The sequence below is a fragment of the Cervus elaphus genome, chromosome 4 (assembly GCF_910594005.1).
Source record: "Cervus elaphus chromosome 4, mCerEla1.1, whole genome shotgun sequence".
NCBI classification, from domain to species: Eukaryota; Metazoa; Chordata; class Mammalia; order Artiodactyla; family Cervidae; genus Cervus; species Cervus elaphus.
Genome location: NC_057818.1, coordinates 42,287,807 through 42,309,918, shown reverse-complemented (window position 1 = coordinate 42,309,918; position 22,112 = coordinate 42,287,807). Strand labels below are relative to the sequence as shown.

General features: G+C 46.4%; 1 protein-coding gene across 1 annotated transcript in view; it reads left to right on the top strand.

Annotated features, from left to right (window-relative positions):
* Window positions 1-263: 263 nt before the first annotated feature.
* The window catches only part of TSHZ3 (teashirt zinc finger homeobox 3), a 69,642-nt gene continuing 47,793 nt past the window's right edge, over window positions 264-22,112 (top strand). The window contains exon 1 of the mRNA XM_043899049.1: window positions 264-390. Within this exon, the coding sequence (XP_043754984.1) occupies window positions 351-390 (40 nt within the window). The 5' untranslated portion in view covers window positions 264-350. The remainder of the gene's footprint in view (window positions 391-22,112) is intronic.

Here is a 22,112-nt window from a genome sequence, read left to right as displayed (position 1 = left end):
CAAACTTCCCATTCCGCCGGCAGCGCGGTCCTCCTCCTCCTCCTCCTCCTTCACCACCTCCTCCTCCTCTGCCTCCTCCTCTCCCCCCGCGCTCCTCCCTCCCCGCGCCTCCCTCGCCCGCCCTCCTTCTTCCCTCCGCACGTTCGGGGATCGCGGCGGAGCGCGGAGCGGGGGGGGACGCGGAGAGCCGGGGCGCAGCAGCATCCTGCGGGCGGCCGCTCTCCGGGGGGGAGGCTGAGAGCCGGCCCGCCTCGCCCCCCCCGCGGGCCCGCCGCCCCTCCCTCCCTCCCTCTCAGCCCGGCAGCGGCGGCGGCGGCGGCGGCGGCAGTGGCAGTCGCCGGAGGAGCATCATGCCGAGGAGGAAGCAGCAGGCGCCCCGGCGCGCAGCAGGTACGAGCCGCTTCCCCTTCCTCCTCTTCTCCGCCGCCTCTTCCTCTCCTCGCCCCGCGTCTCCAGCCGGCGGCGACCCCTCTCCTTGCCCCGCTCCTCGCCCCTCTCGCTCTGGCCACGCAGAGTAACTCCGGGGCGCCGGGCTTGCTCACCGCTCTCCTGTCTGGTGCGTGCGCCCGCCTCGCGGACCGGCGCCCCCCGGACGCCCCGCTGCGCTCTGCCGCCGCCCCCCCGCCCCCCTTCCCGCTCGCACCCACTTCGGGAACCGCGCTTGCCCGCGGTGAACTGAGCGGGGCTGAGTCCCTGCCTCCTTCGCTCCCTGCCTGGCCGCCGAGGGGGTGGGAAGGAGCCCTCTTCTGCCTCTTTCTGTGGGGGGGCGGGCGGGGTCACCTGAGTTCCCCGGGACACCTTCTGCGTCCTCCCGCGGCCGGCCGGCGGGGGACTGCCCGGTGTCTGCCAGGCGAAACGAGAGCGAACGAGTGAGCGAGCGGGTCCCTTTGGCCACCTTACTGCTAATCCGATTGATTCTTCATTTATTGGGCCCAAACCGGGCACAGCGGTGGAAACCAGAGCGCACAGGGTCTGGGTATTGTCAGATGACTGTCAAGTCGATGTTAGATGCTGGCGTTCTCTTTACCCTGGTTCGTTTTCGCTCACCCCCACCTTCTTCTACTGCTTCTCCCACCCTCATTTCCTCCTAGCACTTAGTTCTGGGACGTATCTGAGTACTTACTTCGCCGCCCCCCGCCCCCCCGCCCCGCTCCTTTTTTTTTTTTTTCTTTTTCTTTTTTCCAGGAGTGTCAACTCCTGTTAAGACTGAGCCGATTTTTTTTTCCCCTCTTCTTTTCTGGAAAAAGCATCATTGAAAGCAAAACAAAACCCACACACATAACATTATTTTGCAATAATGTCAGTTGGGGGCATGTTGCTTGGAAGAAGGGTTTCTGGCCCTTTGCCACCCTTGATTTGATGACTGATTGATCGCCCGTCATGCTGCTGCCTTTGATCTATTCATTCCCAATAAACATCAATAAATCACTCGAAATGGTGAGGCCAAGCTCTGTGACGTCACTCGGGCCCTGTCAGTGCAACTTCTGGGATTTTGGGCGGACTGCTGAGAGGACCACATATGGACGGGATGTATTTTGATATGAGTATAACACTCAGATGTGCAGAGGTTCAGATGCTGGCTGAAGGGGAGGGTTAAGTGGAGGTTCATTTCTTTTTTTCTTCTCTTCCTTTCTTTTCTGTGCTTTTCTTTTTGTGGAAGAAGGGAGGACAGGGAGAAGGGTCAGGGCTTTGCCTGGCGCCCTTCTAGGAGGAAGGTGTTGTAACCATGCCGCCGGTGAGTGCCTGTAGCAGCAGTGGGGATGATGCTCATGGCTTCAGCGGGCTTTGCCGGTGGACCTCACACACTGGCTGCACTCTGAACTTGAGTTTTCTCACACAGGGTCACAGAGAGAGAACGCTGTTCTTTCTTCTCCCAGAAATGTACTGTCCTGTTAGTGTCCTAAGGAAATTGTAGAAGAAAACAGACTTGGTTTGGGGCATATGTTGCCGATTTTGCTGTCTATCCTCAGAGTTACCTAAATTTAGAAAGTTTGAAAATCACAGTCGTGGTTGTAGGGAGGGTGTCAACCTCTCAAGTCACCTTCTGGCTGGTGCTTTTTTGCCCATCCCATCTTCTACTTTAAATTCCAAGCTCAGGCAATGAGCTTATCTACTCAAAATAAACTCTCAAAGTTTGGAGGACTCCTTTACAAAGTTGGACAGTAGGAGTGTCTTGGGCTGCTTCCAGTCTTTGAAATTTTTTTTTCTTTCCTTTTTGGATGCACATTTGAAGGTATCTCTCTGCCTCAATCAAATGAACCATATGTGATTACATCTTTACATTTGGTTTAGAGCCCTCTCCGCCGTTGCTTCATCTTTTCTCTTCCACCTTGCCAATCTGAGACTCTTATTTGATAACTTTCTGCTAAAAATATTAGAGGAGGAGGAGGAAGTATGCTGTTGATTTTATTTTTTTAAAAGCAACCTGTTCACTAACCTTTTTGCACCTTTAAAAAATGCCAGCCAGGAAATCTCAGGTCAGTTAAGAAATGTTCATTATATAAAAACTTGACTGCACGACTAATAGGAGCTGGAAGAATGGTTTTGCTCTATCAAAATGACCCGTCAAAACGACTTTGTTTCATATTTGATTTAATTGTCTCTCTCCTGACAGGCACATTCATCAATAGCTTAATGGTCAATCAGAAGTTGGCAGCGTGAGTGCTTTTTTTCTTTCCCATACCCTGGTTTTGGATTTACTTTATCAGAATGCCTCTGCCTAATGGACGTGTGGAGGAGGGGGTGGGGAATGTCTGAAGGGCTACTTATTTAAGGAGAGTGGAGGAATAAAAAAAAAAAACCTTCCACATCCAGGCTGGTGATAAGTATGCACAGGCCAGTATGTGTGCTGTGTGAGTTTGTTTGTTTGTTTGTTTGGATGGGCAAGAAACTTCCCATTTTTCTTTTTTTTTCTCCTTTTTCAGTTCTCACAGCTGCAAGTTATAAGGTTCATGCCTGCTTTTGTGGCATACTGGGAGTGATGACAAATTGATTGCTTTGTACTGATAGAGAAAGAGAGTGGGAAAAAGAAAGATGTCTGCTGATTGGTAACTGGAAATCCAGTCCCAGCAACCTTGAGAAGACTCGAGAATTTTTTCTCCCCCTCCAAACTGAAAGGTCCGCTCAGCCATAAAAAAAGAAAAGTTGTTTTGCCAGCTTCATTAGTGTTCACCTAATTAGCTGTAAACCTGATGGATTCCTGACAGCTTTAATGATTGGAGATGACAAGCTCGACGCAGTGTCATCCCGCAGAATTAGGTTTGCAGCTAGTTTGATGTAATCAAGTTGATATTACACAGTCCTGGCTGCCTTTAGTTGTGCATTAACTCAATTTTCTGCTGCAGGTGACAAATGGGCTTTGGTACCTGGATAATCATGTCATAGGAATTAGGGCCCTTTTAATGGTCTGGGGTAGAATAACAACCACAAAGGGCTGAGAGCTGGGGAGAGCCTGCAGACATAGCACACAGGTGCACACAGTTTTTACATCTAGGCCAAATGTAGTGCTGTTCTCCAGAAGGCCAGAGCAGGCTCCAAGAATCCCTGAAAAGACGTATTTCTGCACTTTAGGATTTTCTCTTTTTGATAGAAATTATGCATGGCTGAGTGTCTTTTCTCAAAGGGAAGAGAGAAATTTCTTCACCTGCCAAAGAGAAACCTGGGCAGGAGTTTCCTTTCTCCAGGCATGTAATTTCAAAGGGCTATACATTTGTGCTGGACAAATGTCGTTACCCGTAGAAGCTCAGAGAGCAGCGGGGTGACAGAGGCCACTGTCCTTCAGGTAAAACGACCCTTTTCTCTCTCTCCTATGTGTAGTGTTTGTTTTTCAGTAAGCATGTTTTTTGAAGATAGCAGAAAAGAAGTTCGAGCAGTACTTAATAGCAGATCACCTTTTATTCTTTCCTATTCATTCTCTGGAAGGAAGAGTAAAATCTTAATAAGCCCTTGCCTAAAGTCCCCCCGCCCCAGGCCAAAAAAAAAAAAAAAGGAAAGAAAATCCAACAAACAACAACTTGTCATTGACCTTTTGAGTCTTATTTGGTGAAAGAGAGCAACCGTCCATGGAGTTCTTAGGCAGCTGTATTGCAAAGATAAACCTTCAAGCGTCTTGACTTTTGTCAAAGTGGTTTGGGCCCCTTAAGACCTGCTGGAGTAACAAATCACTGCGGGTCCCCAAGGAATAGGTTGAGCTTGCGGTGGCAAGGCCTGGGGGTTTTACTTTGTGGGTAGGCATGGGCGAACTAGATGGCACACTCGGTGAGGGCCACTTACCACCATCCTAACCTTCTTAAGTCACGTCCACATTATCAGTCAGCTCCGGAGAGGAGCTTTTCCCTCTTGGAAGCACATGGATCATTCAGGAAGGCATTTCGGCCTCCGCTTTGGGAATTCATTTGCTCTCAAAAACCTGCCACACATCTCTCCTTTGGGCAGACACTCTACCCGGTAGCAAGGTGACAGAATGACTGTTTTTGGTCACCCTGTGATTCTCCCTCCCCCCTTTTCCTGCAAAACGAAAGGAACAATGTAAATTTTTTAAAAAGAAATTAAGAAGCTGAAGGAGAGAAACAAAGAGGGCAGGAGCCAAGGCCATTCCCCTGGACATCCACGGAGGGGAGAGAAGCTTCCAGAATTGGCTGCTCTGCCCCCATTATCTTGACAACTGCCAGTTAGAGCTTCAGTGCTCTCCAGGGCCACCCTTGATTGTGAGCAGTTGATGTTGTCATTTTGTTCTCAGTTTTGCCTTGAGCACGCTCGTAAGCTGGAGCCAGGTAGTCAATAACTGATGTATCAGCAGTTATTCCCCAAATTGCTTCACAAGTCTGCATCCCCCCCCCCCCACTTTTTTTTTTAACTAAAGATTGCTTTGTAAAGTGATTAGAATGAAAGGTGACTGCTCAGGGCCAGGGGAAATGCCGTGAAACCCAGGTGAGTTCCCAGAATGAAAACCCGTTTCCCCGCCCTCCACTTCTGGGATTCTGGAAGGGGAAGGATCACCTTCTGGAGGGCGAAGTGGCATCTTTCCTTTTTCCTGGCATCTGGCAGAGCCAGGCTGGGGCTAGGGCTGCGGATGCAGGCAGGGAAGGAGTGGGGAGAGGATGGGAGTCCTGGTTCGGGTGGGTGCCCCACAGTCATCTTGAATAACAGGAGCAGGCCAGTTATGCCGAGAGCAGTTTGTGAGGCTTTCCTGCTGGCCCATTTTTATTCCTGCCTATCACTGGACAAACTATAAAAATAGCTTTAGTCTTGTAGTAAAAAAAAAGAAAAAAAGTAGGGTGTGTGTCTACTTTCTGTGTTTGTCTGCAGCCCAGGTTGGGAGGCCTTTCAGAGAAGCTGTTTTGTAACACCCCTGTAGCCTCACCCCATGGCCCGTGTTGGAAACAGGACAGAACATAACGGTGTTACCGTGCTGAACCTTCTCAGGTGTTCACTGTGTCTGTGTTCTAGTTATGTTCCAAATTGCGGTTTCTCTGTCTAAAGTTAAAGAATGAAAGGTGAATACAGTATATTGTATTTGGTAACAATGATATGGACTGGTACATCGAGACAGATAATGTGCACTTGTAATTAGACTCAATAGACAGGCAGTCATTTTTAAATTCTTTTGACACATGCATAAAATAGTCATATAATAAGATAAGATGACAATTTTATGTTAGGTTGATAAAGTGTCCCGATACATGCATTTAAATGTCTGTAAGCCTTAATATAAAAAAAAAATTCAGACAGATTAATTCTAGTTTCCAGTATTTGCAGTTAGTCATTAAATTAATTTTCAAATCCTACTAAACAATGGCTATGAATATATTTTTTTCTTTCTTTCTGGAGTCTTATACCTGAATTGTAAGGAATGGATACATAGATTTGGCAGCTTTCTCTAATTTTTCAACATTTGTAAACATTTATGTTAGACATGGGTGTAAAAATTCAGGTTACTGTTTATGACTAGAAAGATGCTATGCAGTTTTGGAAGCTGAGAAAAAAACACCAGTAATAGAACATAATCTTCTTATGACCACTTGCATGAACAACTGTCATACTCCACATTTAGGAATCTTTATTAGAAAGATTACATAGTGTCCTTGACCAAATATTGAATATTTTATAAGCCCCATTTAAAAAAGAAGACATTTTGAGCACATACACTTGATTTGATCAGCACTTAGATTCTTGGGCTTAATTACTTTCAATTTTGTAAATTATTTTAGTATTTCAACAAGAGTGGCCCAAGAGACATATGGGGCAGGGGGAGCATTTCTCTAAAGGTCATGTTACCTGGACTTTTTGACTGTCTCCTTATCTTATTTTCTCAAATGTGCTAAGGTGTGGCTCTTGAAGAATAATTTAAATTTGTTTGGGCTTAATGATAAATTATTAATTCATACTGTCAGGACACATGTTATTAATTATGACTGTGTTTTCTTCATCCAGAACAGCTGTTGGGGAAACAGGGTAAGTTCAGATTGTCTTCGAGGGGGAGGGAGCCAAAGCAAGGAACTTACCAACTCCTTGTCATCATCTTCCCGATTCCCTTGCTTTGGGAATAAAGGATTGCAGGGGGCGGAGTGAATGGGGAGAGAGAAACTACTAATTCTGGGCCAAGATGGGTACTAGCAAATGCTCATTCATGTACCTTTTTACAGAGCAAGCCTAACTCCCAGTGCTCTGAGTCCAGGTGGGATTCTCGGTGGTACCTGCTGCCTTCACCAGTTTGGTTTCCATTCCACCAGTGTCTCTTGTTTTCATCATTCACTTGGGTAGCCCAGAAGGTCAGATTTGCAAGTTTATAGCCGCAGAAAGCAAACTACTCTGAAAGCCTGTTTGTCCCCCAAACTGGAACCCATCCCTTGGAGAGGAAAGGGCTTTTTGGTAATATACATGAAATGACTCCAATTCATTTACTTTTGATTTTCCATCCCCATCATTAAGTCTAGTCCTATGTATTCAGTTTCCTCTGAGTTCTTTGAGAAATGCATGTTGCATAAAATAGGCAATTTTTAATGAACAATTTAATGTAAATGGGTTTTGAATTTAAATTAATATTAATGAAGCCTTGAGTGAATTTATTTTGCATACGTAAAGACTTGTAAGTCTTTCACCCCTGTGCTTTCTCCTTTATGTAGTAACATTGGTTGGGTGGATTAACCAGCACCTTTTAAAGATTTATACTTAAAAAATGAAATTAATTTTACATGTCCAATAGCACCAACATATTATTAGGCAAAAGTGTTACTTAATTTAAAGAAAATATACCTCATTTTCCAATTAAAACTCTCCCTCTCCATCGTCCTGAAAGCTGCTGTTGGTTTGGCATTACTGCCGGGGAAAATACACACCAACAATAGTTAGTTACTATAATCAAGATGTTTTCTTTCTTTGCCTTACCTCTAATGCATTATGTATCCCAGGATGATGGGAAGTTCTGTAATTAATTCTGTTAGATGTAATTGCTATAATCACTTTGATGTTACACATAATAAAGGTAATATGGTAAGCACATAAAAAATATAAACACCTTATTGTAACACTCCTTCTAAAATTCCTTCTCATCAAGTCTGGTTTATAGACAAGTGTTCTCAACTCTTTCGGGTCACAGGTGACAATTTATCTGAGATGTGTTCATTGATATTCCAAAGGAAAGTCAGTGATTGGAGAGGATGGGCCTTGGCTTGAAGGGGTCTCCAGGCTGATTGCCTAGGAATCTTAATTCCCCTTTCCTTAAAGATGTGGCTAATGAAGAAAAGGTGACCATTAACTTCTGGAGAGGTGAGAGGTAAACACTTAGGAGGGCCTATGGAATGAAGTAAGAGATGTAGGAATGGAAGAAAAGCTCAGTGAAGAGTGATAGTAGAGATTTCAGATCAGAGGAGATGTTGTTCCATAGGTTTTCTTATCCTCATGGTGTGGGATTATGGGAAGTGCCGTGTGTGTGTGTGTGTGTGTGTGTGTGTGTGCGCGCACACGCGCGTGCGTGAGAGAGAGAAAGAGACAGAGAATATAGGAGCATGTGCTTATGGGTAACAAGAAAAAGCCACCTTTCTGTAACAGTGCAATAAGGGAAATTAGCACAGAATACATGCTTTATTATTACAACTGCTACTGTTATACACCTTTCATGGGGCATCTGAGGACTGTGCCTCACTGTTGCACATCCCATCACAGAGTTGGCCAATGTTGCCTGTTGGACCGAAAAATGTGATGTTTTGACATTTCCACTCCCCTACCCCCAACCCACCCCACCACACACACACACACACACACACACACACACACACACACCTACCCTGGATCAAGCCACCATATGACATAGTTTGCCTGAGACCCTGCGCACACAATTCTTAAAATGTGATGTTTTGACATTTCCACTCCCCTACCCCCAACCCACCCCACCACACACACACACACACGTGCACCTACCCTGGATCAAGCCACCATATGACATAGTTTGCCTGAGACCCTGCGCACACAATTCTTGTGGGATGTTTCCAAACACGAGCAAATTGTTCTTTGCCATCAAAGCTTGCAGGAGGTGGAGGATGTGGTGGGAAAGGAACCCTGTTATTTAATTTTCCCCCTGTGGATAACCTGGAGTAACACTAGCAGGGACATTTGACCCCCATCATCAGCTGCGTTCTGTCCTGCTTGCTACAAAGGTCAAGAGGTGTCCTGCCCTGATGTTGGCCTGACGGCTTGAGTGTGAATTCTCTGCGTTTATATTTTGTTTTTTGGTGTGTTGCAAGGGACTGAGTCTGTAAATCAGCATACGCAGAAACAAAATAAGCCAGAGTGGATGTGTGAGAAGCAGATCCTCTTCTCTGGAGAAAGAGAAAGGTGTTAGCAGAGGGCGCTGAGATTCAGTGACGGCAGGGGTTCCCTAGCCTGTGCCCGAGGCCTGGGGAGCAGGTCTGGCCCTGGCTTTCTCAGGCCGGCTGGCTGCAGATCAGGCAGGGAAGTGGGGTTGCTGCAGAAGGCCGCCGGGCAGGGCCTGTCTCCTGGGCATCGGGCCTAGCATCCCGGCCTGCCAAGGTGAGCAGGGGCCGAGGACAGGGTCTAGGGTCCCAGCGTGGACCGGGGCTGCAGTGGGCCAGCCACCAGCTTTCCTGCGGTGACTCCCGGCTGCTTTTGATGGTGAGGATGATAAAAGGTCTGAGAACTCCATAGGCCCCTGTAATCAGGGCCAGCGCTGACATCCTTCTCAAGTTTGACAGCTTCTTCCTTTTCTCTCCTCACCGCCAAGCTTTTCTCAACCGAATTTCCCCGCCCTCCCCTCCCTCCCTGCCCGCCGCCCACCCCTTCCCTCCCTTCTCCTCCTTTCTCTGTGTCTCTCTCTCTCGTTTCATGTTCTTGATCAGCCTCAGATGCCGGGAATTATTTTTTTTCGGGCGGGAGGGGGAGTGTTGCTTTAGGTTTGTGGGTTGGGCAGGTGTGAGAGGAAGTCTGTGTGTTTTTTTTTTTTTTTTTGTACTGTAGGCCTGTTGCTAATTAATGTTCCTCCATAAGATTCTGTCGGAGTTGAGTAATGTTTTTGATCTTTATGCCTGATAACTGCATACTTAATGAGATTTCAAAGCTGTGAGTGCAGCTCCCTACAATTATTGACAGATGCCTTTTCTTTGCCATTGGGTTCAGCTTCATAAATCCTCTTGCGGTAATGAGGTTCAGCGGTGCCACCCTGGCAGTGAGCTAATGAAAGGGGGGAGGGTGAAGCGGCTCTGGGCTGTCTGACACATTTTTTTCCTTTAAAATTTACTATGCAGATGTCAAGCTGCGGACGATTACTTCAAACATGCTAATTTTTATCTTGCTTTTGTGTCAGCCCTTTGCCATGAAAAAATAAATAAATAAAAGGACTAACCTTACTCCGCTTCATTTCTTTTCCCTTTTTTTTTTCCCCCCAAAGTCACATTTTTTAATAACCCGTGGTGTGTGACTGCTGGGGACTTTGACACGCGCGTGGCCTTTTGCAGGTATCCAGTGGCAGAGCCGCTTTTTTTTCTTTTTTCTTCTCTTGCCATCGGAAGGGCAGGGGGAGGATAAAGTGTGATTTCCCCAGGCCTCCCATCAGCCTGCCCTAAGTATGCACTTGAAACGTCGGAGAATTCATTTCAGAGTTCTGAAACTAGATCCCGGTGAAGAGCTGCGCCATGCCAAAGAGTCGATTTCCTTTTCAGCAGAGTCATACATCACTGACCCACCCTTCCCTCCTGACAGAATGACATATGTCATTTATCATATGGGCCCCAGCCAGACAACGGGGAGGGGAGGGAAGCCTGGTCCGAGTGATGCAGCCTGCTCGTCCTCCCACTGTACACAGTACCGCTGGCTTGCAGAGAGAGCACTGCTGATTTGGCGGAGGGAGAGGGAGGAGGGAGGAGACGCAGGGGTGAGGGGAGGAGAACCTGCTTCGTATGGATGGCTGGGTGTGTGGTGTGGCGGGCATGAGATTGGCAGAGGCACCGCCGAGGTTATGTTCTTTAATATTATCTGCTAAACCACCCTGCTCAGCCTCTGAGGCTCTTCTGACTCCCCCCACCCCCCTCATTCCTTTTCTCTTCCCCCCCACCCCTTTTAGTAGTCAAGGGGAAAAAAAAAAGCAAGCAGAGCTGACAGGTATCATTCAGCCGCCCTGGCTTGTGAGGGGTGGTATAAATGAATCTCAGGGCTCCTGGCTTCACATGATTCAAACATGCGTTATTGAAGATGGATGTTCCTTAAAAAAAGATTGATGGTGGATGCCGGGCTTAGGGTGCCATTTATCATTTTGAATATTATTTAGACTTGCCGTGTAAACCTGTAACTTGAGAGTTGGACGAGCCGGGGCCGGGTAGGGGCCTGTGTGTGTGTGTGTGTGTGTGTGTGTGGTTTCCATCGATTGGCCTTGGGTTATCATTGCTGCTGACCAGATGCAGTCCCTCCCATTTACAGTATAGAAGACACCCCCCTCCCGCAAAGGAGGGGAGGTTTAATTTTGAATAATTTCCAAGGACACTGGGAAAAATGAAGTATCTGTGATTTACACTAACAGGCAACTTCTTTCTCTCTCCCTCTCTCCCTCTCTCTTCCCCGACAGAGGCAGTCACGTACGAAACATTAAAATATAAACAGACCGTAGTTGCCGAAGCCAGTACCCTTGTCTGATTTTTTTTAAACTCTGTGACATGCTTGAAAAAAAAATCTGTATCCACAAAGCTTAGCACAATATAACTATTCAAAAAAAAAAAAAAATTACCCGTTGGCTTGGTTAGCCGTGTGAGAATGAAGAAACATAGACTTCCATGTCCCAGGAATATTTCAGATAAAAAATGATCTAACCCTACCCCTGCTCCCAGCAGCCTCCCCTCTTTTGTGTCTGCACTGGGTCACCCTCCGGAGGCCCCCTGCAGACCCCGCCCCCCCACCCTCACAGGACTGATGTGGACAGCTGTTTCCAGGCCCAGACAGCTAATCCCTCCTGGTTCTGTTGCACCCTGAGCTCTGCTCCAGGACACCCCCACCTACTGGAAGGACTTAGGGACGCAGGCTGGCTCTCCTGGGCCCCCAGCTGCTGGGAAGCATCAATAACCCAGCCATTCCCCATCCAGCTTTAGAGGCCTGCTGCCGGCTTCCCGGTGGAAAAAGGGAAACAGAAACTGCTGGCCTTCCTGCTCGACTCCTCCAGGAGGAGAGCCCCGATAGAGCAAATTTAATTGTCAGGCATTCTATTAAATATGTGACTTTATTTGGGTCTGCTAATTAAATTTAGGGCTTCTTATATGACTTATCGTGTGGACATTAATTTTAAAAAATGATGGGACAGAAAGTTAGACCGGGGTCGTTTTTTATCTAAAGAAATGAGAACCGCGGATTCGTGGAAGGGCTGAATGTTCATATCTTGCTGCTTCTTGGACAAACTTTTCCCTGAGGTGTTAAAAAGCCTGCATTTCCTGTGAATAGGAAAGAAATGAGAATGTGGTGTATTCACTCATCAACTCCAGGCAACTTCGTGTGTATGTGTGTCTGTTTATTTTGAAATAACTTTATTAGCAGCCTGACACTATGCAGAGGCTGACTTAGGAGTCACTTTTGGTGTAGTCCAGCTGCTGCCAAAAATCGGGTGGAATCAGATATATAGCCTTTGTTGGTGTCTGGAATCACATCTGACTATAGAAAGATGATATTGTTTCTTGTCGAGACTTCAAGGAGGAAAGCAAAACTTTGATCCTCTGCCCTTGCACTTGGGCAGTGTTGGAGGTAATTGGAGTACAAGTGGCAATTTGCAGGAACAATTGTAAACACCTTTGATACAAATGGCATCATCCCGTTTTTACTGATTAGAAAAACTTTGCTATTAAGAGGTGCAAAGTCCATTTCAGGTGTAATTGGTAAGGAACTGAGTGCACTCACGGGAAGAAACCTTATTTTGTTTTTTGTTCGCTTTTCTTCTTATCCCCTTTTCTCAGTTTTATGGCTGGAGACATGATTTATTGCAGCCATCCATCTTGGGGGCTCATCCATCACACCCGGGTTGCTAGGAGATTGTGGCAGCAGCTGTTTGCTCTGAATCAGACAGAAAAGTTGTCAATCATCAAAGGCAGGTGAATAGCATTAGAAACACGCTATTGTCAGACGGAATAATTAATCAAAGAGAGAAAAGATAATTAAAAAGATATGACCCTTGCAAGTACTTGCTCTGGGTTGCCTGGAAAAAAAAAAAAAAGGAAAAAAAGAAAGAAAGAAAAACTGCCTGGTCTTTTCTAGACACTTAAGCAGCTGAGGGCTGATAAAATATGCACTATGCAGTGCATAGTTTTTAATTAATTGAAAAAGGTTCAACATTCAAAGACGATGCTGGAGAAAAGTCCGATTATGAGCAGAAGTAATATTTATTGTTTGCATGAAGGGCTTGACACACAGTTCTAACTTTCTGTCACAAATTTCTGGCTTCCTTGGCTGGAGGAGTCATGGGCTGGGGTCTTCAGGTAGCCTTCCAGTATCCTTCCTTTAAGCTCCTCTGGTCGTCAGGCTGGGCCATTCAGGAGAGCCTCAGACCTGAGAACTGGAGTGGAGGGCAAACTGGACCACAAGCCACTCCGCAGTTTTGGTGGGTCTAGAGCAAATGAATTCCTTAGATCACAAGTTTTGTTTTGTTTTTTTTATTTTAAGTGAAGATGGGAGACTTGCAAAGCATGCCACGAAGTCCACCTTCAGGGTCCACGGAGAGAGAACACTGTATCACTTCACTCACCTGGGAACGGGCTCCAGGTCCCGAAGGGAAACTTGTAATCCATCTTGTGCGGCCCCGGGAAGCGCACCAGTGACTCACATCCTGAGTGATCACCTGGCATCACATTCTGAAAAGATCCCCACTCACAATCCAGAAATAATTTTGGGTGCCCATTTCAGTCGCAAAAATATTCATAGATTAGGAAGTTCATCCTTGCCTTTTCTGAAGCTAAAATATTCTGGAAAAATTGGAAAACGTATTAAAGGCTCGATAGAAAGTGGCATATCTGGAGTTGCTTTTCAGTTAAATATGCTGCACGCCCTGAAACAGATCTACTCTTTTATTTTTGGATACTATGCTTGATTTTCACACCATTCTCCTCCCAAAGAATAGCAGGACTTCTAAAATTAGCAGGTGGAAAAAAGGCTTTGAATATTAGAATTCCTGAGAAGGAAGAAAGCCACATTTTTTTTTTTTTTTTTTTAGTTGGGACACCGTTTTCAGGGCACAGCACATCAGGAACTCTGGCCCTCAGTGCCCCATGCACGGCAGCAGTGGGGATGCATTGCTGAGCATCCCGTGGCGGTCCCCAGGGGCTGCCTCTCACTGTGTGAGGTCCACCTTCTCCCTTAGTACAGTGGGAGCCCACTAGGGGCGACACAGCCGCCACTCTGGCCTTTTGGTGAGAGAGAGACAGAGAGAGAAATAACTCAGATTAGAAAAATCACCTGCCTGACTCGCTGGAGCCCCTCGCAGATGCCTCACCTGGGCAGGTGGCTGGAGGAGGGTCTTGTTGAGAACTTGACCTCCGAGAGAGGGATGACTTTGAGTTCAAGTGACTGCTTGGGTCCTTGAGATGGTGTTCCTTTGATGGCCTTCTGAGCCCTCGAGTCAGGCTGGGAGTTTCCTGACCACATAAGTGCTTGTCCCTTGAAGTTCAATATTTTCTTGGGCAGTGCCTACCCTAGACCTGCAAGGGGCTGTGCTACTGGAGGTCTGGCGATGCCAGCAGATGCCTGGCTGGGACTCAGGAGCTTGGTTAGGTAGCTTATGGAGTTCAAAGTGTCACCAGGAGACCCGCCTGTCCTTCGTGAGCTCGGGCTATTTGGAGATGGGCAGTGGGAGTAGTCCCTCTCATCCCTTGCAGAGAAATTCTTGTAGTTGTCATCTCCCCTTTCCAAATAACTGCTGAGAAAGCACATTGCCTAATGTCAGCCAGAGCAGTTCCAAAATGTGGCGGCTCGTCAGGGAAGGGCAAAAGAAGAGAGTTCGTGCGAGTCGTTTATGGTAGATTTATGAATTCACAGATAAAAAAATACCAACCTTTAGGGCTGGTGAAGTCAGATTGAAATTTGCTTCCCCTTAAAAAAGGAAAACAAAACCCAGGGGGAAAATGGAAAGTCTTCAAGTTTGCAGAAGTTGGTGCACACCCATTTTTTTTCTGGAGCTGCAGCTGGGATCTAATGTCCTCTCGGGTAACCCCCCCCACCGGCATCTGTTGAAATGATGCACAAAATAAAAGCGAGACAGAGAGAGGGGGCCCAAGGAAGGGTGCGTTGCCTACTCCTTAGACATTTTCGTTTTGTGAGTGTCTGTTTTGACCAACGTCTCTGTCCCTGGATTATGGTTTCTGTGACAGGGAGGAGGAACACACTGTCTCTGGTGTCGCAAGCGTGTGCCGGGACTGAGCACCATGTTCACAGTCTCGCGATGGCGAGAAAACCCAGGACTGCACTGACCCCCACGCCAAGTTGATGCTTGAGTGTTTCACCTAAGTGATACGTGTTTTCCTCTGAGTTTCGTGAGACAAGCTTACCTGGAAGTCATTTTGGGTTTTCCTGGCTCAGCTCGCCATAGTCTTAAGGCAGACATGGTCCCCACACTGTGGAAGCCTTAGAATGCCACCCATGGACAGAAAGCCCAAATTACCCAGTGGGACTCCCTGCAGGTAAAGACATTTTGAAACACTTAAAAGACCTCGGAACTGCCTAAGATGCAGTCGTTACTTCTCATCTGCCCAAAGAAGAGCTTTTCAAAGGGGGGTGAGGATTCCTATTTGGGAGAGAAGATGGGGTTCCCAGGGGTTTTCCTGTGGTGAAATGTTCCCCTTTCTTGACATTCCATTTCCTGCCTTTGTTTCTGCGCTGGGCCTGGAGTGAAATGGCTCTTTCATATATATTAGTTAGTGAAGACCATGCCGGGGTAATCTATGAGACTGCGGTGGTGGTATTTTCTCTCGCTTTTCTGTATAAAATAGTAAGGCAGCGCGAACACTCAGCTACGTGCCTGAGGTTCCTACTGGGATGGTTAGGTGAATAAGTAATAGAACAAACACAGAGTCAGCTGGGCAAAGGAAAATAAATAAAATAACAGCGTGTTCTTGGTTCTGAGAGCCCTGCCACACGAGCTTGTTCAGATCAGGTCCTGGAGCTTCCGACTCTCTGATGAAATGGGGAGGGGGTGCGGGGGAGGGGAGAAGGGTATTATTTGGAAACACATGTACTCATTCCTTGTGAAAGAAGTGAAGTATTTAACATTTCTCCAAGGAAAACATCTTTCATTACTTGACGTGTTCTGTGGTAATGATTTTTCAGTTCAACAAACAAGTACTTATTAGCGTTCGCGCGGGAACCTAGCTGAGGTGGATGGCGGGGCCATTTTTACCCGGAACTCGGCAGCCAGGGTTAGAGGGAGCCTGGCCGGTCACGGGTGGCCCGGTGCCAGGCCCCAGGTCTGCTCCAGACTCCTCAGAGCCCATGCCCCTGGCCTGTGTGCTCAAGCTGGGAAGAATCAACAGAGTTGTGTTTCTTTGGTGTTTTGCAAACAGGACATTTTGATTTGGTGGTATGAACTTGGTGATTCCACATGGGTTGGCCTGGAGAGAGCACGCTCACATGCCAGGAGTTTGGCTCAGGATTTGATGGTTAAATGGGTTGTTTTGGTTAAAGATGACTTGGAGGGAGGGGAAGTGGGGAGGTAAGTGGGCGCAGAGCGAGGGGGGCAACTCCCCCTCCTGACCCCACTCTCTGCATCTCTCCTTGCCTCAGCAGCTGTGGGCTCTGCTGCCCACGGTTAAATCCTCCTGATTCCAGGTGGCCCTGGGGGCAGCTGTTAGGGCTCTCAGCTCTCTCTCTGTGGGTGCGGAGCCGTATCTCTAAGGCTTATCTGTCCCCAGTTCCTAGGGACCCTTGAGCATGACCCTGGTTTATTTTGCCCACCTTTTCTCCTGCTAGATAAGAGTATCATGCAGTCCAGTTGCAGTCCTGGCCCACGATGGCGTTTTCTCTGCTTTACCTGCCATTCACATTTTGGTGTCCATGAAGTGAGACATAGTGTGAGCTGCGGCACTTTTTCATAATCCCAGTAAGCATTTTCCTTGAAACTGGAGCCCCCCACCAAACTGAGAATGAGTATTGATGGGTGATGGCTTTGTGCAGGTTTCATTTTTGGTTCGGTTCCCAAATCCAGCTGATAGTCTCAGTGTGTTGGCCCCAAATCGCGTCTGATGACGGGTCATCTGCCCTCATCGCCCCCAAAAGCGTGATCTCAGCTTACATCCCAGGAGGACGTTTTTCTCCGCAAGTGAGAACCCACTTCTGCTCTCAGATCGCACTGACTCGGTGGCTTCCTTCTGCCCTGTCAGTGTGGGGAATGTAGCGGTTAACACTGTTTATGCATTCCAGGAGTATTAAGCAGTTAGGTTACTGGAACTGCGGCAGGGCTTGTGGGAGCTGCATTCTGGGCTGTGCCTCTGTCATCAATTACCGGGCATTTCATGAAATTCCAGATGTAATAATAAAGTTTATGATGATTATATTGTCAGGAGGTATAGAGCACCCCGCCTCATTGACAACTGAAGAAACAGGTTGAGCCAGCAGTTAGCACACGACAAAGGGTCTTTCAGGAAACATAATTTGTCCCTCCCGCAAGCAATCAAGTGCATTTTTGTGAATGGAAGTAGCTGGAGCCCCAGCTACTATAGGATAAGGGAGAGGGTGAGATGGGGATGCCCTTGGTTGTACGGAGCGTGTATGCTTCATCTCTACCTTGTGGTCACCCTGGCCCAGAAGGAACTGTGCTGAGGAGGTGGCCTCTTTGCTGTTGGGGAAGCAGGCATGGCAGAGACTCAGCCACTCTGCCCAGAAAGTCTCCCCTCCCACGGAAGTGCAGGGTGCCCTGGTGTGGAAATGGAAGAATGGGCATTCTATGAAAATCAGTAGACTGCCGCGGCCTGACCGGATAGCACAGACACTCCAGTAGGTGGCAATTGGTGGACACGCAGTACCAGGGCCCTTGGCCGCAGTGAGACAGCGCCGGCCTTGCTTCCTGCAACTGCATGCAGTTTCCTCTCCCTGTGTACCCGTGACATTTCCAGAAAATTCGTCTTCAGCAGAGGGTTTCACTTCCCTGCGCACTGGCAGAGCGCAGTGAGCAGAGCAGAGCAGCGGTCAGGAAGTTTCCTGGCAGGTTGTAGCCTGGTCCACTGGAAATTAGGATTGCTGTGATCATTCGGGTGTTTGTATAAAGGCAGATGAATTTAAAAAAAAAAACTTGGAGAAGGAAATGGCAGCCCACTCCAGTGTTCTTGCCTGGAGAATCCCAGGGACGGCGGAGCCTGGTGGGCTGCCGTCTATGGGGTCGCACAGAGTCGGACACGACTGAAGCGACTTAGCAGCAGCAGCAGCAGCAGATGCTTCTATAAAATATAATAAAAGTGAATTTCTTGAAAATAAAATATGCAAAAATGCAAAAAAAAAATAAATAAAAAATAAAAAAAAAACAATTCACGGCAGACACGAAATATCTGTGACAAAGACAAAAGCGATAAATATAAGCTATTGCATGCTATGAGAGAAAATTAATGCACTTCTTTTAATTCATCAGTGCACAAAAAAAAAATTCTTCTAGACATATCCTTCCCTACAGGCACGTTTCCTGTGGTTCCAGTACAGGTGAGCCCATGAAGGCTGGGCATTGCTCTCTGCAAGGTCCCTGCAAGAACCCTGCTTCTCGGATGCTTTGGTTTAGTTGAAGAGTCTCTCTAGGGCAGGGATATGTTGCTGTTTCTTTCATGGACCCTAGAGAGGGATGCAGGGGCAGAGGGTCGTTTTGGGTTGGTTCTCACCTCTGCTCTTGGGTAGAGGGAGATTTGCAGGGGGCCCACGTCCACCTGAGCAAACCAGGCAGGCGCTGCCTTTCCTGCTAGCGGGTGCCTGTCCCTTCGTTGTGGGGTCAGCCGTGCCGGGGGCAGTGAGGGGGCACACAGATGCTGGGTGTCCCATGCCCTGGGGCACCGACCACCTTCTTTAGGCAGTATCCCCGCCAGCAGGAGCAACTGGGAAAATATATTTCTGAGAGTCTCCATCCGCATCCAGAATCACGCTCCCGCATGGTCTGCTTCATGACCAAGAGGAGATCGGAGTTCCAGCCTTTTTTTTTTAATTTTAATTTTAGATGGAACTTGGCTACTTGTTAGAAAAACTCATTGATGTTTTGAATCCAAAGGGATGTGGACCACACAGCATGCTAAGTTTGTTTTTTTCTCCCCACCCCCGTCACTGGTTAGGGTGGGAGGTGGTGGAAAGGAGAGAATGTAGCCAGGGAAGATAGGTTCGGATGCTGCTGGGGAGAAGGGGCTGGCCTGATAGGGGCATGCCAGGGGGCTATGGCTCATTGGCCTGTTGCTGGTGCCTGCATGGTAGGCATGGGGTAGGCAGGCAAGGCCTCTGCCTGAAGCCCCCGGTTCAGGGTGCTGGCCAGCTTGCCTGGAGCATGAGAGGTTTCCAGAAGACCTGCACGTGGGACTGGAATAGGTTTTGAGATCCACTCAGGACAGCTGCTGAGAGATTTTTGTGCGAGTTTTCTTTTTTGCCTCCAAATTTACGACTGTCATGGAAGGCAGAGCTGTTACAGAGAGAAACCAACCTTTCAGTAATCACAGAGCAGCTTTTATGAATTAAAAAAGAAAAAGAAAAAGATCTTGACCTCTTTGAAAGGAAATAAAGGAGGAACCCAGTATAAGGAAAACATAAAAAGCTGATATTACAGTTTTTGTGATTACTCACATCCTAGGCTGGGGCTTGAGGAAGCCAGTTATAATGGAATTTCATTTTTTTTTTTCCTTTTCCTAGTGTGTCTCTGCTTTTTTTCTTTTTTCTTTTCCATTAGAATGAGGAGTGGTTTGTACTTGGTGTGAAAAAAAAAATTCATTTTTGGCACGTGGTCCTTGTTCTTAGCTGACCGGAAGCTGATGGGAGTGAAGCTAGGATTGTGTGCCCATGTAATGATTTCTCCAACTACTGGGGGGCTCTGGAACCATACAGCGGGGTGGTCCTGCGGCCTTCCCCACCCGAAATGCTCACACCCCTGGGCACTGTCCCCAGGGCTCCCCCCAGACTTCACCCTGACGCCAGCCTTTAACTGAGGTAAGCAAACAACCCCAAGACCACAGATAATTCACCTTCAGATGTTCAGAGGTGAAAAATCTAAAGCCATCTAGTGGTTAGTTATTAGTAGTAGCCAATTTATGAACACCATTTTTAAAGGACGATTTTATTGCTATTAGTATACAAGTTGCTGGGAGTGGTTCACCAATTTCACTGGTGCGAAATGGGGGCTGAGATGGTGACTGAAAACAGATATGTCGTACCTGTGGCTAAATTAAATAAATATTTGCACAGATAAACTTTCGTGTGCCCGTTGTGAGGGCTGACCTTCTTCTGTGCATTTCTTGCTGTGCTCTGGAAGATGGTAATTGTGGTAACATGATATAAATGTAAACTTTAGCTCTGCTTACACAGAACACACAAGACAGCTTGACACCTTCATTTCAGCAGTAAGAAATTACCATTGTCTCTTATTTCTTGCTCTGAGCTTAGGTGACCAAGCCAAGAAGTAATTACACAATTAGGGTTGACAAAGCAGTTCCTGTAACATTTCTTCTCCCTAAGTTTGGAGCACATATTTCAGTCCCGTGTTTTCCATATCTTTGTCATTAATAGCAAGATAACCATTTTCAGTGCAGTGAATTCGCCCACAGAGATTGGGAGGGGAATCTGGTATAATTGAATGATGAAACAGGAACATTGACTTCTGTCATTGTGACTCTTTGAAGTTTGCAGGTGGACGCAGGGGAGCCGTTGTGACCTCTGTTGTTGGGAGGCTGACCGGCAGGTCGCATAGTGAGCAGGGACAGGAAACTACTCCCATTTAGGCAACAACTAAAATAGAGATTTTTTGAAAGGATATGCAAATGCCTGACACTGCTTATCTGAGAGGCTGCCTCTTCAAAGCTGTCTTCCCTTGCTGTGGTTCCAGATAATTCTTTATTCTTAAATGACGATATCTGCAGTGTGTCTATGGTATTGTAATTCATTGTTCCTGATTTAAAATAGCATCTTCTATTTCAAGACTTCAATACCAGATAGGCCTGACCCTTACTTGAAAATAATAATAATAATAATTTTCCCCTTTTTTATTGTTGTGGGGTATGAAAGGAGAATGATGTTTTCTACTAAAAGAAATATGGACTTGTTGTTTATGATTTAATTGGTCATTTCTTGAAGAAAATATTCTCAGAATTTCTGTCTTAGTACCCCCTAATTATGCAAATAATCCTGAAGCATCTTCTGCTAGACTGGGAGGTGAGTTTCTGCAGGGTGGGATCCACCTGCCCCTGAGTGCTGGCCCTTTGCCTTAACCTAACCTTCACCCTAACCTGGCAGGCACACTGACCTGGCCTGCAACCCCCACTCTGATGATATTTGCACAGATCGAGGCCCTTCCAGTACACTCAGAGACGCACCTCAGGGTGGTCTTTTTCCACAGTGTAGACTATGCGAGTTACCTGCTTGTTGAGTTGAGCATTTCACTTTTCAGCAAGATGTATTTGTACAAGGTGGATTCTGCAGTAATGAATTCCAGCTGGGGTCCCAGGTAAAAGTTTTATATCTTCTGATGGAGTTTATAGCAACGTTTTTCTTAATTATTCTTGATGTTTTGCCCATTATACCATTAGCTTCTTCTGAGGACAGAGATAAATAGCTGGTATCCGCAAGAACAAAGTGTGAACTGAATGCATTTAATTATTGATATCTCAGTATCTAAAGGTTTTACAGTGATGTTGTCAAATGCCTTAGTGATCTGACAGCAGATGTATTGGTTTGCAGATGCAACCAGAGACACTGTCCAAATAACCCCCAGAAAAGGAGAACATTAGATAAATAAAAGAATATAGCAGTCCATTTTCTCATTTCTGTTTTTTCCCCCAGTGTAATTAGTTTCATTTTGTGTATTGAATTTTGACATTTTGGTAACATATAGGAGTCTTTCTTAGATATGTGATAAGATATAGATTACCTGGATTCTCTTGTGTTTAAGTAAAATGCCTGGATCAATTTATATATTGTGTGTGTTTATATATGTATGCAAGTACTTGTGTATGTTTATATATATCTAATACATATATGTGTAATTTGGTTGAAATCAATGTTTCATAGTCTTATTCTTTCCAAAGGGATTAAAAAAAGAAAAACTAACTTCTTGCATGTTTTCAAACATAATAAGCAGAATTCTATAAATTGCACTTCTTTTCCTTTCATGAGTACTGAAACCTTTTCATGTATAGGAAAGTAAAGATTTCAGGTATTTAGCCTGACCTAACTCATCACATTTTCAATGATCTCAATTTTTGATGTTATTATTTCTTGAATAAAGTATACGATTCCCAGAGTTTAAAACATACTACATGAAAATCCATTGCTGTTGGGCAAACATGCACCCATAACCCAGAGGCTGAAAGTCCAGACCCTCAAGTTTCAGATCTTAAGAAAGAAGGGAGTTCTGTGAACATAGCATAGAGTGATGAACTGTTGCTGTGGAATATTTTTTTTCTTTGAATGTTTGACCT